General features: G+C 56.5%; 1 protein-coding gene across 2 annotated transcripts in view; it reads right to left on the minus strand.

Moving 5' to 3' along the window:
* The window catches only part of MYO18B (myosin XVIIIB), a 258,283-nt gene that overhangs the window by 234,336 nt on the left and 9,808 nt on the right, over window positions 1–14,139 (minus strand). For both annotated transcript variants that reach the window (XM_043558069.1, XM_043558070.1), the window contains exons 2-4: window positions 8,745–8,890; window positions 7,186–7,344; window positions 454–1,704 (exon numbers count right to left, since the gene is read on the minus strand). In XM_043558069.1, coding sequence (XP_043414004.1) covers window positions 454–1,704; window positions 7,186–7,344; window positions 8,745–8,783 — 1,449 coding nt within the window. In that variant the 5' untranslated portion in view covers window positions 8,784–8,890. The remainder of the gene's footprint in view (window positions 1–453; window positions 1,705–7,185; window positions 7,345–8,744; window positions 8,891–14,139) is intronic.

A 14,139-nucleotide genomic window follows, 5' to 3' on the forward strand; every position in this document is an offset into this window, starting at 1 on the left:
CGCCCCCACCACCCCCACCCTACCCCCTTGTCCGGAGTGAACCCTTCACATGGGAGTTTCTCACGGTGTGATCTGGGCCCACTGACGTCAGAATCTCCCCCAAGGGAGGGCAAGTGGGGTGGCGATTATTTACAGGCAGATGCCTCGTCCCCACCCCTGGCCCCTGGAGTGGAACCGCTAAGACAGGGCCCGGGAATCTGCATTCTGAGCAATCTGCTATTTACGCAGCCCCGAGTTTGAGAACTCTGTGAGTAAGCTCAGCCATGACAGGACATCTCCGTCTTGGGACCTCCGTCATGCCGTGGAGACTCTTACCCCAGGATCGGTGCAGTGGGGGCCCCAAGATCCCTACGCATCAAGGAGGATGCCCCCAGGAGCAACTCTTGCCCATCCCCCCAACCTCGGAAGGCTCCCTCCTGCCCCTCCCCCACTCCGGGGGCTGGAGCCCCTCACCTGATCCAAGTCTCTGCTCTGTCCTCCTCTGCTCCCCTCCGGCAGGGCCAGCCCCTCTTCACCCTCCTTCCGATCCTGAGGACTGTCTGCATGGCCCTCCAGAGCAGGTGGTCTGGCCCTTTCCAGCTCCGTCTCCAGGGTCTCTGTCGCGTCATCCACTCCCGCACGGGGCTCCCGGGCATTCTGTCCTCTGCTCTCTGGCCGGCCCTCCTTCCCAGCCGCCGCTGGGTTCTCCCTGCATGCACCCACCTCCTTGGGGGTTTCACAGCCCTTCTCTCTCTCCCCCCCGGCTCTACCTGCCTCCCCGGGCTCACTCTGAGGCCGCCCTTCCTCTCCTACATTGGTCTGGGGCTCCCCTGCCTTCTCTGTCCTTCTCAGAGGCTGGCCTGCTTTCTCCACCCCTCCGGGAGCTCCCCCCACCTTTCCGGGCTTCCCCTGAACCTTGCTCATCTTCTCTGCCTTGACCTGAGGCTCCTCTGTCTTCTCTGCCTTACTCAGCAGCGAACCTTCTTTATCCTTCTTACTCCGGGGACCATCCCATTTGCTCCTGCTGCCCAGGGAGACTCCCCACTTTCTCACCTGGATCTGGGCCCCAGCGGGCTTGCCGTTGCCCCCCAAATCCTTGGAGAGGTTCCCCTTTGCCATCTTGTTTGGGGGGTCCCCTGCCCCCTTCTCTGCTGTAGCTGACCGTCCCCCTTCGCCTGGCCCCTCTCTGCCCTGGAGTTCACCCCCTTTCAGCCCTTTGGTCTGGGGGTCCCTGCCCCCTTTCCCCACCACGCCTTGCGTTCCTGGGTCCACAACGCCCTCGGTCTGGGTCTTCTCAGCCTTCGGGGCTGTGTCCTTAGTGCCATGAGTCCCTGGAGTCCCCCCCTTCTGTTCCCCTCCAGGGTCTGTGGCTGGGGGTGGGGTCTTACAGGTGGGGGCGTCATGGGGCTGGGTCCTCTGCTCCGGCTTGGCTGAGTCCGGGTCCAGCTTGGCCACCATCAGCAGCACGTCACCCCTCCTCACACCTCTCTTGAAGGGCAGGGGTTTTCTGGCTGGGGTCCCACTGGGGCCCGGCTCCTGGGGCTTCTCACCATTGATGCTGGTCATCAGCACGGGGTCTGTGGGGCCGGCCTCCTGGCTCTCCTTGCCCGGAATGTTTGAGTTCTGCGGAGAGCCTGACTGGCTGCCTTGGGGGATTTGCTGGTTTCCAGATTTGGTGCCACTGTTGGACTTGCCCTTGGGTTGGCCAGCAGAAGTTTCTGGGGTCTAGGAGAGAGGCCACAGCCACACTTAGCTGCTCGCTGACCAGACAGCCTTGTCACTCAGTCACTCACTCACTCATGCACCCAGCCATTCACCCATCCAGAGACCCCCAGGCACCGATGGGACACAGGACTGGACAGGCCCTGTGCCAGGCAGTGAACTGAACCCCAACACCCTGGACCTTGGCCCAGCACCTCAAAACCAAGCGAAGGAGTGGAAAGAGAGTCGACTTTGGAGCCCGACAGACCCAAGTTCAGCTTCTCACTCTGCCATTCGCCAGCTGTGTGGCCATGGGTAAATGGCTTCCCCTCTCTGAGCCTATTTCCTTAACAATAAAATGAGTTTTGGGGCGCCTGGGTGGCTCAGTCGGTTAAGCGTCCGACTTCGGCTCAGGTCATGATCTCGCGGTCTGTGAGTTCGAGCCCCGCGTCGGGCTCTGTGCTGACAGCTCGGAGCCTGGAGCCTGTTTCAGATTCTGTGTCTCCCTCTCTCTCTGACCCTCCCCTGTTCAAGCTCTGTCTCTCTCTGTCTCAAAAATAAATAAACTTTAGAAAAATGTTTAAAAAAAAAACAATAAAATGAGTTTCATAATGGCCTATGTCACAGAGAGAGCGTTAGGGTTCGTGATAATGCACAGAAACTGAGCCCAGTGCAGAATTCGTCCTTGGTAACAGTAGCTCCCTCTGCTGTCATTGGTACTTTTGCTGTGTCACTGCTATTATTACTATTATTTCTGCCTTGAGTCTTCCTGCTGGGCCAAGGAGAGGGAAGGGGGCTTGGGGACTAGAGCAGAGGACCCGTTCTAGTCTTGGCTGGGACGCTTTCCAGCTGGGTGACGGTGAACGACACCACCTAACCTCTCTGAGCCTCGGTTTTCCCTCCATGCAAGGCCAGGGTCACCTGACCATCCAGAGTTTTGGTGGAGTGAGATGTGGAAAAGCGCTTTGGAAGTGGCAGAGAGCTGAACGGAGTTGTTGTGACTTTTGCCGTCTGGATGCACTCCCCATGCCAGGTGAGAGCCCTGGCATGTCCCCCACGGTCCTCCCCGGACCCTGCCCCCCTCGGCGGTCCTCCCCCCACCCCTACTCCTGGCCGAAGTCCTCCCAGCCCACCTACCCCCCACCCCACCCCCTCGCCTGGCCTGGACATCTGATCTCCGACGCCCCCTGCAGGCTCCTCTCCCAGGCTCTTCTGCTGCCTTGTGGCGTCAGCCCCACCCCGAGTTTTGTCCTCAAACCAGCCTGGCTGTGGCCTGAACTGCTCACAGGGCCACCTGGGCCGCTGCCTCTACAGAAAGAGAGCTGGGGGGTGCAGGTGGGAGGTCCATCCTGATGCCTGGCTTCACCACCTGCCCAGGTCTGGGTTCTGCGTCTGGGACCATGTTGGCCTCCTCCCCACACACCTGGGCCCAGGACTCAGTTTCTCACCTTCCTCTTGCACCCAAACCAGCCCCCAGATCATGTCGATTCCACCTGCCCGGCGTCACACTTTTGTCTCCCTTCCCAAGCCCGGGTCTGTGTTCATTTGGGCCACGGTCACAGTCCCCGAACTGATGGCCTTTGAATCTGCTGCCACAGTCATTTGAAACCTGATCAAAAGATTTTGGCAGTGGCCCCCAGCCTATGGGAAAGTCATTCCCTGCCATCACCTGCCATTCAAAGCCCTCAATGAGGAGTCACCACCCTCCATTCTGGCCTTATAGTCCCTGTGTGTCCCCATGCCTGAGCCACGCAGGGGAATCTCTTACCACATCTGATGCTTCTCTGCTTCCATGCTTCTGTTCACATCAGCTCGCTGCCCGGAATGTTCTTTCCCCCTCTTCACTTGTGGATGTTGTACTCATCTTTCTATACCCAGCTCAAATGCCACCCCTCTGCAAATCTGTGCCTGCAGGCCTCGCTCAGAACCTGTCTCACGCACCCCTGAGGTCCCAGCGCACCGTGCAGGTGCACCATCAGCAGCAACGACCACATTCTGCACCCCAGTCTGGCTTTGACTTGTGTCTCTGCCCTGTTTCAGGTGGTGGAGGCCTCAAGGGCATGGTCTCCACGGCTTTGTCACGATGATGATGCTGATGGTAATTATAACAACCATCATGCACAGATCACTTTGCAGTGGGTCCTACAGGACCATCACACCCTACTTAACCCTCGTAAGAACCCACCGAAGTAGGTTCTGAACTCCGCCCCCATTCTATGGATAAAGAAGTGAACACAAGGCTATCAGGTGGCCCGAGAGACAAAGCCGGAATGGAAAGTCATACAGGCCTCTGGGAGTCTAAAGTCAGTGCCCTTAATTGAAGCATAGTCACAGCCTTACTTGTCCCCAGGACTCACTAGAATCTCCTGGGACCTTTTTTCTTTTCCTTTTTTTTTTTTTTTTTTACATTTATTTATTTTTGAGAGGCAGGGAGAGACAGAGTGCAAGCAGGGGAGGGGCAGAGAGAGAAGGAGACACAGAATCCAGAGCAGGGTCCAGGCTCTGAGCTGTCAGCACAGAGCCCAACGCGGGGCTCCACAATCCTTGAGATCATGACCTGAGCCGAAGTCAGACGTTTCACCGACTGAGCCACCCAGGCGCCCCTAGAATCTCCTGGGAGCTTTAAGAAAACAGTGATTCTGGGGTGCCTAGGTGGCTTAGTCAGTTGAGCATCTGACTCTCGATTTTGGCTCACGTCATGACCCCCAGGGTTGTGGAGTCAGGCTCTGCACTGAGATTCTCTCTGCTTGTGATTTTTTCTCTCTCCCTCTGTCTCCTTCTCCCACTCCTCATGTTCTGTCTATCTGAAGAAGAAGAAGAAGAAGAAGAAGAACGATGCTTTGGCCCCAATCGCGGACAGTCAGATGGAGTTGGCCTGGGCTGTGGCTGCCCCAGTGATTCCAGAGTGTAGCTAGGACTGAGAAAACCTGCTCCGGTGCCCATGGCCTAGTGGCTCAGTCTGACCTTCTCGGGGCCAGGCAGGACACAGCCTTGGAAAGAGGATTGGCTGCACTTAGCACATCTCCCCACTGTCTATACCATTTTAAAAAGTGAGTCAGTGCCTTATTTTCTAACCAAACCACCACAGCAGAAACAGTGACATGAATTTGAGCCACACGAGGTAACCGGCCCTACCCTCCCTCACCCAAATCCTTTGGATTTTCTCAGTCACCAAAGCCCTCAGTCCGCTCTGAAGCCTTCTCAGTATACGGGGAGGAGGTGCCTGTAGAATCACTGGGGCCAAGAGGAAACTCACAGTGCATCCATTTTACAGATGGGCAAGCTGAGGCCAAAAGAGCGGAAGGGCTTTGGCCTAGACCACACAGAGCGGTGGGGCCAGAGCGAGAGCCCAGCTCTCCCGACATTTGACGTGGGTCTCTTTCTGCCCCGTGTGATTCCAGCCTCTTCCGGTCTCTCGCTGGCTCGGGGGCCTTTGGAAATCCAAGCCGCCTCTCTGAGCTTCATTTTACATCCCTGCAAACTGGTGGCGGAGTCTAACAGCTCCGTGCAAGGATTAGATGGGGGCCAAATAAAGCAGTTGTGCTGGGGTAAGGAGAAAGAGTCTGGTTATTTACCGATTGGGACGAGAAAATCAAATTGGCAAGAACCAGCCAGGGCTTGCTGTGTCGCAGAAACATGTCCCGGGGCGGCCGTGCTCCAGCCCCAGGAACATCTTGGCCCAAGGTCCAGACACCTGTTGTGCTCTGAGGCCTGTCCATCCTGCATCTTGGCTCTGAGGCTCTGCCTAGGCCCTGGGGCGACAGTTTGTCCCCATCCTATGCTCGGCTCTGCTTCTTAACTTGTGCGCGGTGATGCCAGCACGGCCTGCGGCCTCATGGAACATTTTCCTTCCCAGGCCTCTGTGGCCACATCGGCCACCTTGCTCCCCAGACTAGCCCTTTCCCAGGCAGCTCGCCAGTGCAGTGAGCACACAGACTCTTGCCCTCGCTCTGCTGCTATCTGGTCTCATGACCTTGAGCAAGTTGCTCGACCCCTCTGAACTTCAGTCTCCACCTCTGCTAAGTGGGTATCATCTGATCCACCCCATTGCCGCGGGGTGGCGGGGGAGGGCGGGGATCAAAGGAGCCCACGAGCAGCAGAGTGAACCTTGTCTAGTGATGAACGGCCTCCAGTCACTTTGCATCGTGATCCAACAGCAGCCTACGGAGGTTGACTTTGGCCCTCGCTTATGCCTAGGTCAGGGAGGGGTGGGGGCCGAGCCTGTCCTCCCTGTCATCCTCCCCCACAAAGACGTGGCGGGGATGTGTTCAACAGCTGCTGCCGTTCAGCTGCCAGAGAACTTCTCTGAGGCAGCTAAGTCATTGTAATTGGACAGGTGCGGGCACGTGGGGGACCGGACAGGCAAACAACAGCTGAAGGGGGGTGGGAGGTGGAGCTGAGGTTGTCACTGGATTGGAGCCGACACCCGGCCGGGAGGCGACCAGATCTCTCAGCCCAACCCCTGTGGTATTCGCCCCACCTCAAGGGGGCGCCAGAGAGACCCGAAGCCATGGCCTGTCTGCCTGACAGCGATCCGCCCACGGTGCACTCCAAGCCCACCTGCCTGGTGTCCAGCCTCGTCCATCCTGCCCGGGGTCCCCGGCTGAGTGGCTGGGGACAAGGAGGGAGGCAGCGCTGGCCGCCGTCAGGGATAACTCTGCAAGGTCTTAAAGCACAGGGACTGCATCGTGTCCAATGACTGCTTCAATCCAGCAGAGCTATTCAGAATAATGAAGGGATTTAGTGGACACCAACCAATCAGAAAGAACGTCAGCTGCACCGAGGGACTGAGGTCCCTTCTTGGGCCAAGCACTAACCCTTTGATTATTGCCATGTGGCCATTCCAAGGCATTCAGGGGAGGGGAAGCCGGAGGGCACCGGAGCGGGGGTTGGCCGGGGCCGTGGCCATTTACCACACGGTGTGGAGAGGTTTCAGGATTTTAACAACCGGTACACCTATAACCAGTAACTGGATATCTTTTCCGCTTAAAGTAAGCCAACTACACATCCTTAGGTAACATCTAGGTTTCCCTTTCTGCAAAAAGAGGGGTAAAACGATCCCCACCATCGTACATCAGCCGATATCCTTCATTCATTCATTAAACATTTGCTGAGTACTCGCTATGGGCCAAGTTCTACGAGAGGTTCTCAATACAGAGTGGGCGGAGAGAGAGAACTATTGCGCTTAAGGAACTGCTAGTCTGATAAGCCCCACGATCAAATATTTAACTATGTCGACCACAGTGAAGACAAACACAGAGGGTGCTGGGGGAATCGGAGGAAAGAGGGCAACGGGAGAGCTTTCCAGGGATGTTCCAGAGAGGTCCCATTTGAGCTGGGTTTTGAAGGATGCGTAAGAGTTCCATCGATCAACTGAAGAAAGGACGTTCCTCAAAGCGGGGAGAACAGGAATAAAGGCAGGATGACAAGTGGCTGGGGAGTCGCATAGGACAGGACGATGGGTATCGACAGGCACCTCGTCCCCCTTCCCGTGGGACCACTTACCTCTTGTTCAGGAGAGCCAAGCGCTGCCTGTTTCCTCAGTCTTGCTTCCTTGGACTCTTTCTCAGTCTCCCGGACCAGTTGCCTAATGAAGCCTCCTGGGATGACAGAGAACAGGGGAGGGGGCGAGGAAGGTGGAGGGCTCTTGTCCTCCTCCCGAATCTGTTTTGCAGAAGCAAAGAAGGAGACAGCTCCGTGAGTGAACCAGTGGAAGCAAGTGGCCCTTTAAGATGCTCACAGTGGAACCCGGGGGAGGGGACCCCAGGGAGGACATACATGACTCAAGCGCATGCGTGAGCGGCAGTGGCAAAGCGGATGAGGTTCGGCGGGGCTCTGGGGGGTTTCTGTAAAAATCCAACCCTGTGGCTACAGCCCACTCCACTGACCCAGGGCTGTGGCTTCCTGATGGCCCTTAAACCAGGACCCAGGCCGCCAGGGGCTGGACGCTGGCATTCTACACCAGAAGCAGAGCCTAGACCCGAGCCGGCTGGGGTCAGGGGGCAGCGGAGACTCCTCTGCGAACTGCAGCGACCTTGGGGACTGACGCAAGCCCACCCGCTCTGGCCGACCGGGGTGTACATCTTTAACCGGCATCACCGTGACTACTCACGGAGGGGAGTGAAAACGTATAGCGCTTTCTATGGAAGAGCTATACCCTGGTTTAAATAAGCTCCTTATCAAGGTCCTCGGTGGGTGGCTGGCAAGGACCTGATCGCCCCAGCCCGGCTGAGTAAAGGGGAATCCAAAGGAGGTAGGAAAGACGAGGAGACAAAGCGGAGGCCAGGGGATAAGGTAAGTTGGTGCAGACCTCCGTCCGGGGAGAGAGAAGCAGGGAAGTTGAGGGGCTGGTTGACCCCACGCCTCTCTCTCTCGATGGAGGCTGAAGCCATGTCATGAGAGAGAGGGGAGTCTTAAGGCCCGCTCAGCAGATGCCGTCCTCGTGCGATAAACCAGATCAGTGTGGGAGGGGCAAAGGCAACCAGGAGGCAGCCGGGGAGAAGCTTCTCGACCACCCCACCCCTCAGCCTTCCAATTCATCAAATCATGCACGATTTGATGAATGGGGGATGGTGGGGTAAAGGGGATGAATGGTGGGATGCGGGGTAAAGGAGATAGCAGGCGTCAGAGAAAGAGACAGCCCTTCATGGTATCTCGTGGGAAACAACAAAAGGGAAATGAATAACTCGGAAGAAGGGCCTGATTCCAGTTCTCCATGGTGACAGGAGGCAGGGACCCCAGAAAGCCATCCCCACGGCACAAGTCTGGCAGCCAAGAGCTCTGCCTCTGTCCCAGCACTCATCAGAACTGCCGTGACGATCCAGATGGGACAGCTGGTCTACCCTCATTGCCCCCGCGGCCTACTGAGGAACAGGAAAAGACCCGGCAGTCGTGGGAGGAGTTCAAGGAGTTCACGGACTGGGTTAGGGGGGCCGCGGCTAACCGAGCCGGCTCAGGGGAAATGGAAGGTGCCACAGGGAGCAGCCTGGGCCACCCACGTTGACTTGCCCTCCGAGGGTCAAGTCGGCCCTGAGGATCCAGCCTGGGCCCTGAGTGTTACTTTCCTTCTGCTCCCACAGGGCGAGGCGTGATGAGATGGCCATGCTGAGACAGTGTCAAGGCTGAGATGAGATGACGCGGGGCTCTCCGCAGACAGCACGAAATGTGGCTTTATGGACACACAGGGCACGTGAGGTGAACAGACACAAGACTGACACACGGAGACACGGGGAGGGGTGGAGAGAAGAGAGATACAGGTTAGCTCTTGGACACAGCCCTGCTCCCGCCCCTGCCAACGCCAAGAACCAAGGTCACGTGGCTGGGCACGGCCCACTGGAAGGACCACGACCAGCATGGAGGCCCCTGGCCATGGAGCGGACAGCGCCCCCCAGATCCTTTACCCTTAACCCCGCACTTTAACTTGTCATTGGGACATAACATATATCAGAAGAGGACCTAAGCATACAGCTAAGCGGCTATTCTCCCCTGAAGAATAGACCTATTTAACCAGCACCCTGATGAAGATTAAAACATCTTATTTTATTTGTTACAAGTTCGAGGACAAGCACATCTAATCTATAGCGATGAAGGTCGGAGGACCTGTTAGCTTTTGGCTGGAAAGGGGCAGGAGGGAACTTCCTGGGGTGATGGAACTGTTCTGTATCTTGACCCGGGAGGGGGCCACACGAGTGCGTCGTATGAAAGAATTCACCCAGCTGTACAATTCACTCGCTGGATGTCAATCCTGTCTCAATTCAAAAATAAACAAAACAGGGACACCCGAGCGGCTCAGTCGGCCCAACGCCCAACTCTTGATTTCGGCTCAGGTCACGATCCCAGGGTTGCAGGATGGAGACCCGCGTCGGGCTCTGTGCTGAGCACTGAGAGCGGAGCCTACTTAAGGTTCCCTCTGCTCCCTCCTCTCAACTCATACACACTCCCTCCCTCTCTCTCTCTCTCTCTCCCTCAAATAAAAAAAAAAAAAATCAAAGTAAATAAATAAACTTAAAAAAAAAAAAAGAATGAAAGGCGAGCCTGGGGGGCTCAGCCAGTCGAGCGTCTGACTCTTAAGTTGGGCTCGGGTCATGACCTATGTTTGTGAGATCGAGACCCGCGTTGGGCTCTGTACTGGAAAACATTACAGCCCCCCTGACCCTCCCTCACACCCCCGTCTAAAGTTACTCTCCCCCCCCATCCCCCTCCTCAGGGCAACCACTCTCCTGACTTGTAACACCATAGAATAGTGTGTTTTTCTTTTGTGAGGGCGCTGCGGGCTCCATAATTGGATCACGCGTGTTAGGAAAGGACAGGGAACCAAAAGTATTCATTGGGCTGGTGCTTTGGGGGAGACGATTTAGTATATTCAGCATCTGATTGAGAGGCTTGCCAAATGTTCACGACTTTTGACCTAGCAAGGCCCCTTGTGGATAACAAGCTCGAGCAAGTGATTCTAAAGCAGAGAAGTTCATCACTGGGGGGCTGGTAGCCCCCAACCCCAGAGACACAGCCCGCGTGGCCAGGAACTAGAGGAGGTCGAGTAGACTAGAGCCCGTCTGACTTGAAGGAATATGCCATGAATCCATTGAGAAGGGTACGTAGGCAGCATTTTAGAAACTGCTTCACGGAGGCATCATTTCTATGCTAGACAGAAGACTCGCCCATTTGTAAACATGCAGTGATGATCTCTGAAAAGTTTTAGAGTTTTGCCACCAGAACCTCAGTCCCATCACCCCCAAAAGACCCTTCCAAGACCCGCTGCACGGTGCCTGGGCGGCTCAGTTGGCGTCCGACTCTTGGTTTCGGCTCAGGTCGTGATCTCATGGTTCGTGAGTTCAAGCCCCATGCCGGGCTCTGTCCTGACCATGCAGAGCCTGCTTGGGATTCTCTCTCTCTGTCTCTCTCTCTCTCTATCCCTCCCCTGCTCACTCTCTCTGTCTCTCTCTCAAAATAAGTAAACTTTAAAAAGAAGAAAAAGGCCATTTGCAGCCACTAGCTGTGTGCACCCTCAGCCCCAGACCACCACTATGTCTCTGTCTATGGCTAAATTGATCGCCTTTTCTGGACATTCTCTATAAATGGAACCCTAGCACATGCGGTCCTTTGTGCTTCTTTCGCTCTGCATAATGTCTTCGAGGTTCGTCCGCACTGTTGTGCAGACGAGCTAACTATCAGCTCTCATTTATGGGGTCGGGATGAATGGCGCTGCTCTGAACAGCCACGTAAATCATCGCGCGCCTACGTTTCCATTTCTCTTGGGTAGATCCCTGAGGGTCGCAGTGCTAAGCCTACAGGGTGACGCTTTGTTTGACTGTTTAAGCCCCGGCCAGGCTGTTTTCCCAAGTGGCTACACTGTCCCCCGTGGGCCACCCGCAGTGTGTGAGGCTCGATCGGGACGCGTGCTCCATAACACAGTGATACTGGAAGGTGTCTGTGTTCCCTCGTAGAGATTGGAAGGCAGAGCTCAGCATTGCACACACTAAACTCTCCCAAAGGGGCAAAACCCAAAGCACTCCACAGAAAGCCAAGAGTGGAAGGAAGTACACCAAGGTCTTCAAGGAAGTGGTCAGGAGTGAAGGAGTGGGCGTCTTCTCCTCCCTCTGACTTTCGGCACATCTGTGCTGGGCGTTGCCCTCGGAGCAGTGTCCCCCCACACCGCCCCTCCCTCCCAGTCCCTTCTGGAAGATGCCCCCCTTCCCAGCTGTCAGAACCGCCATCACCATTGAAAGCCAGAGTGTTCATGGTCGGTCTGTGGGAAGCCTCTTTCAGTGACTTGTCCATAAGAAGATGGTTCGCACAGAGTTCAAGGTGATCCCGCGTGTCACACAGACAGCTGTCTGTCTGTCAGGATGCCATACGTCCTGGAAGCTGGTGAGGCGGACCGGGCTGGGCTGAAACCGGCTCCCATCATCTCACAGGGGCCCCCTGTGGCCACCTCTTTCCAACTCCGTGTTCCGTGACGTCACCTGAAGGGCTTGAAATTGGCTATGGGAGTATTTACACCCCAGAAATGGGCAAATGCGTCAGATCAGGGCTTTTGTTCCGGGAGCTGGCCATTAAACGTTTACCAGCACATCCCTGGATGAGACCCCGGGGCCCCTGTGGGGCCTGGCTAAAAGGAAATCTCAAGATCCAAAGATCCAAGAAGGGACCATGCAGCTCTGATGAGGTCATGAGCCCACAGGGAGACCCCGGAAACATGTCCCGGGGCAGACGGCCCAGTCTTTGCCTTGAGAAGAAAGTTCCTCACAGCGTGGCCTCTCCAGCTTGCAAAGGCACACGATGGGATGGAGAATGGGCACAAGATCAGATCTCTGGGGAGAGGGGCAGGGGAAGGGGAGGGGAGACCCTGGGGAGGCCCCCGAGTGACTCATAGCCAGACTCCGCTCTTCTATGCGCCTGGGAAGCAGAGCCCAGGTTATGAATAGGCCTGACGTGAGGTAGCCTGGCCACCAACCCCGCCCCCCCCAGCCGCCGGCTCCCCATCCAGCCGAGGCCTGGCCAGGCCAGTGGCGGCTTCCCAAGGATCACCCTCGGCTTCAAGACTCCAGGGAGAATCCTGGCTGTCAGTATGGGTTGTCCTCAGCCGGGGCTGCTGGCCTGCCTAGAGGCCCACAGCATAGGGGGACAGTGAGAAAGCCATCACTCTCCGCGTCCTGCCCCTCGGAGGCATCAGGCCAGTCCCAGTGACCCAGGGCCAGGAGCCAGTGCTCCTGGGAAGGCTTTGTCAAGCCTTAATTTAAGTAAGTGTTCTTATCACCACGTTCCCTTCCAGGTCTAAAACTCACACCTGCCTCATCAGCTTCTGTTTTAAGCCCATGAGGAGGCCCCAGATGCTCAGAATTCATGGTATTAACGTCTTGAGTCTCCCCCTTAGGGGTGGGAGAGGCTGGTGAAGGGAAAGGTGATCCCCAAAGCCAGGGACAGCTTGAAACAGTTTTTCCTGAACACATGTTGGATCTGAGTGGCCCCACGGGGCCCTCAAGGCCTTCCCTCTCACCTCCCCAAATGTCCAGTCCTGACACAGCGGCCAGGACTCCGGTGACTTCCCCTGTCTCAAAACACAAGTTCCCAAGTCTTTAGAGACGCCTACGTGGCCCTCACAACCAACTGCCCTAAAGCGTCTCCCGCTCGCTCCTCCTTTCCAGGCACACCGACCTTCTGGAGGCACCTTCTGCGCAGATTCCCGCCTCAGGGCCTTTGCACATTCTGTTCCCTCTGCTTCAAATGCTTGTCCCTCTGTGTGGCTCACACCATCACCTCCTTCAAGCCGTTGCTCAGCGTCACCTCATCAATGAGACTCCCTTCCCTATTTAAATGGAGGCATAGCCACCCCCCCACCGCCGCATCCCGGCACCACCCATCATTTTATCCCGTCCTTTCTTTCCCACAGCATTTACTGCTATCACTGTCCATCATGCTGTGTATTTTTTGTTTAGCTTCTGACTCACCCTGCAGAACATGGTCCTGTGAGGGCCTGAAGCTCCGTGTGTTCTGTCCCCTTATGTAGCCCCAGTGCCTAGAACAGTGCCTGGCACGCGCTTAGCTCTCCGTGAATGTGTGAGAATGAGTGACTGAATGCAGGGGTGGGTAACGATCAGGAGTAAAGCGCACGAGGGACGGAGCGGGCCCTCAGCAAGCAAGCCTGTGGCAAGGACTCCTGACATCCCTCCTGTGCTGTAGGCATCCACGGGGCAGGGGAGGGGAGGGGAGGGCGGGCGGCATGATATCATGGCTCTGCCACCACCATCACAAGGCGGGACCCCAGGAAATTCTCTGAGCCTGTTTTCTCAGCGGTAAAATAAGCCACGCCCACACCACGCACATGCCCGATCCCCAGTAACTGCTGTCGATCATATTTTCATTTTTATTTCACTCCACGGGTCAAAGCTGGCCTGGGGAACCCAGCATCCACTGCCCCCCGGCCCCCCCTTAAATTCCTGCCGTACCTGGAATTTCTTTATCTTAAGAGCTGTTATCGCATTCACCCCCACCGTGGCACAAGGCGGTTGGCATCTCTCCCATAGAGCAGACAGTGACTCAGAGAGGTTGAGGCACTTGCCCAGGGTCACCCAGCTAAAACGTCAAGCTGAGACCTGCTCCCCAGGATGTGTCCCTCTCCTCCTACCCGTGCCCCACTCTCATCTCAGCCTCACACTGGCCGTGATAAGTGGGGGCCAACCTGGGGCCGCCAGGTTGGGGCTCAGAGGCACCCTATGTCCTGGCGGCACGTTGTGGAACCCCAGGAAGTTGGCTCAAGTAGGTACATCCGGGGGTAGCACTGTGTGTGCTCTGCTATTTGGTTGGCACCTGTTGGGTGTTAGTCCCGGCACCAGGTCTGTCGTAGCTTGAGAATCTAGGGGGTTAACAAATTCGCTCGAGGCCACACGGGAAGGAGTGGGGATGACCCAGTTGCCTAAATCCCTCCTCCTTCCGTCCACCCTGAGGTCTCTGCCCCCCGAC

The sequence above is a fragment of the Prionailurus bengalensis genome, chromosome D3 (genome assembly GCF_016509475.1).
Source record: "Prionailurus bengalensis isolate Pbe53 chromosome D3, Fcat_Pben_1.1_paternal_pri, whole genome shotgun sequence".
Classification (NCBI taxonomy): domain Eukaryota; kingdom Metazoa; phylum Chordata; class Mammalia; order Carnivora; family Felidae; genus Prionailurus; species Prionailurus bengalensis.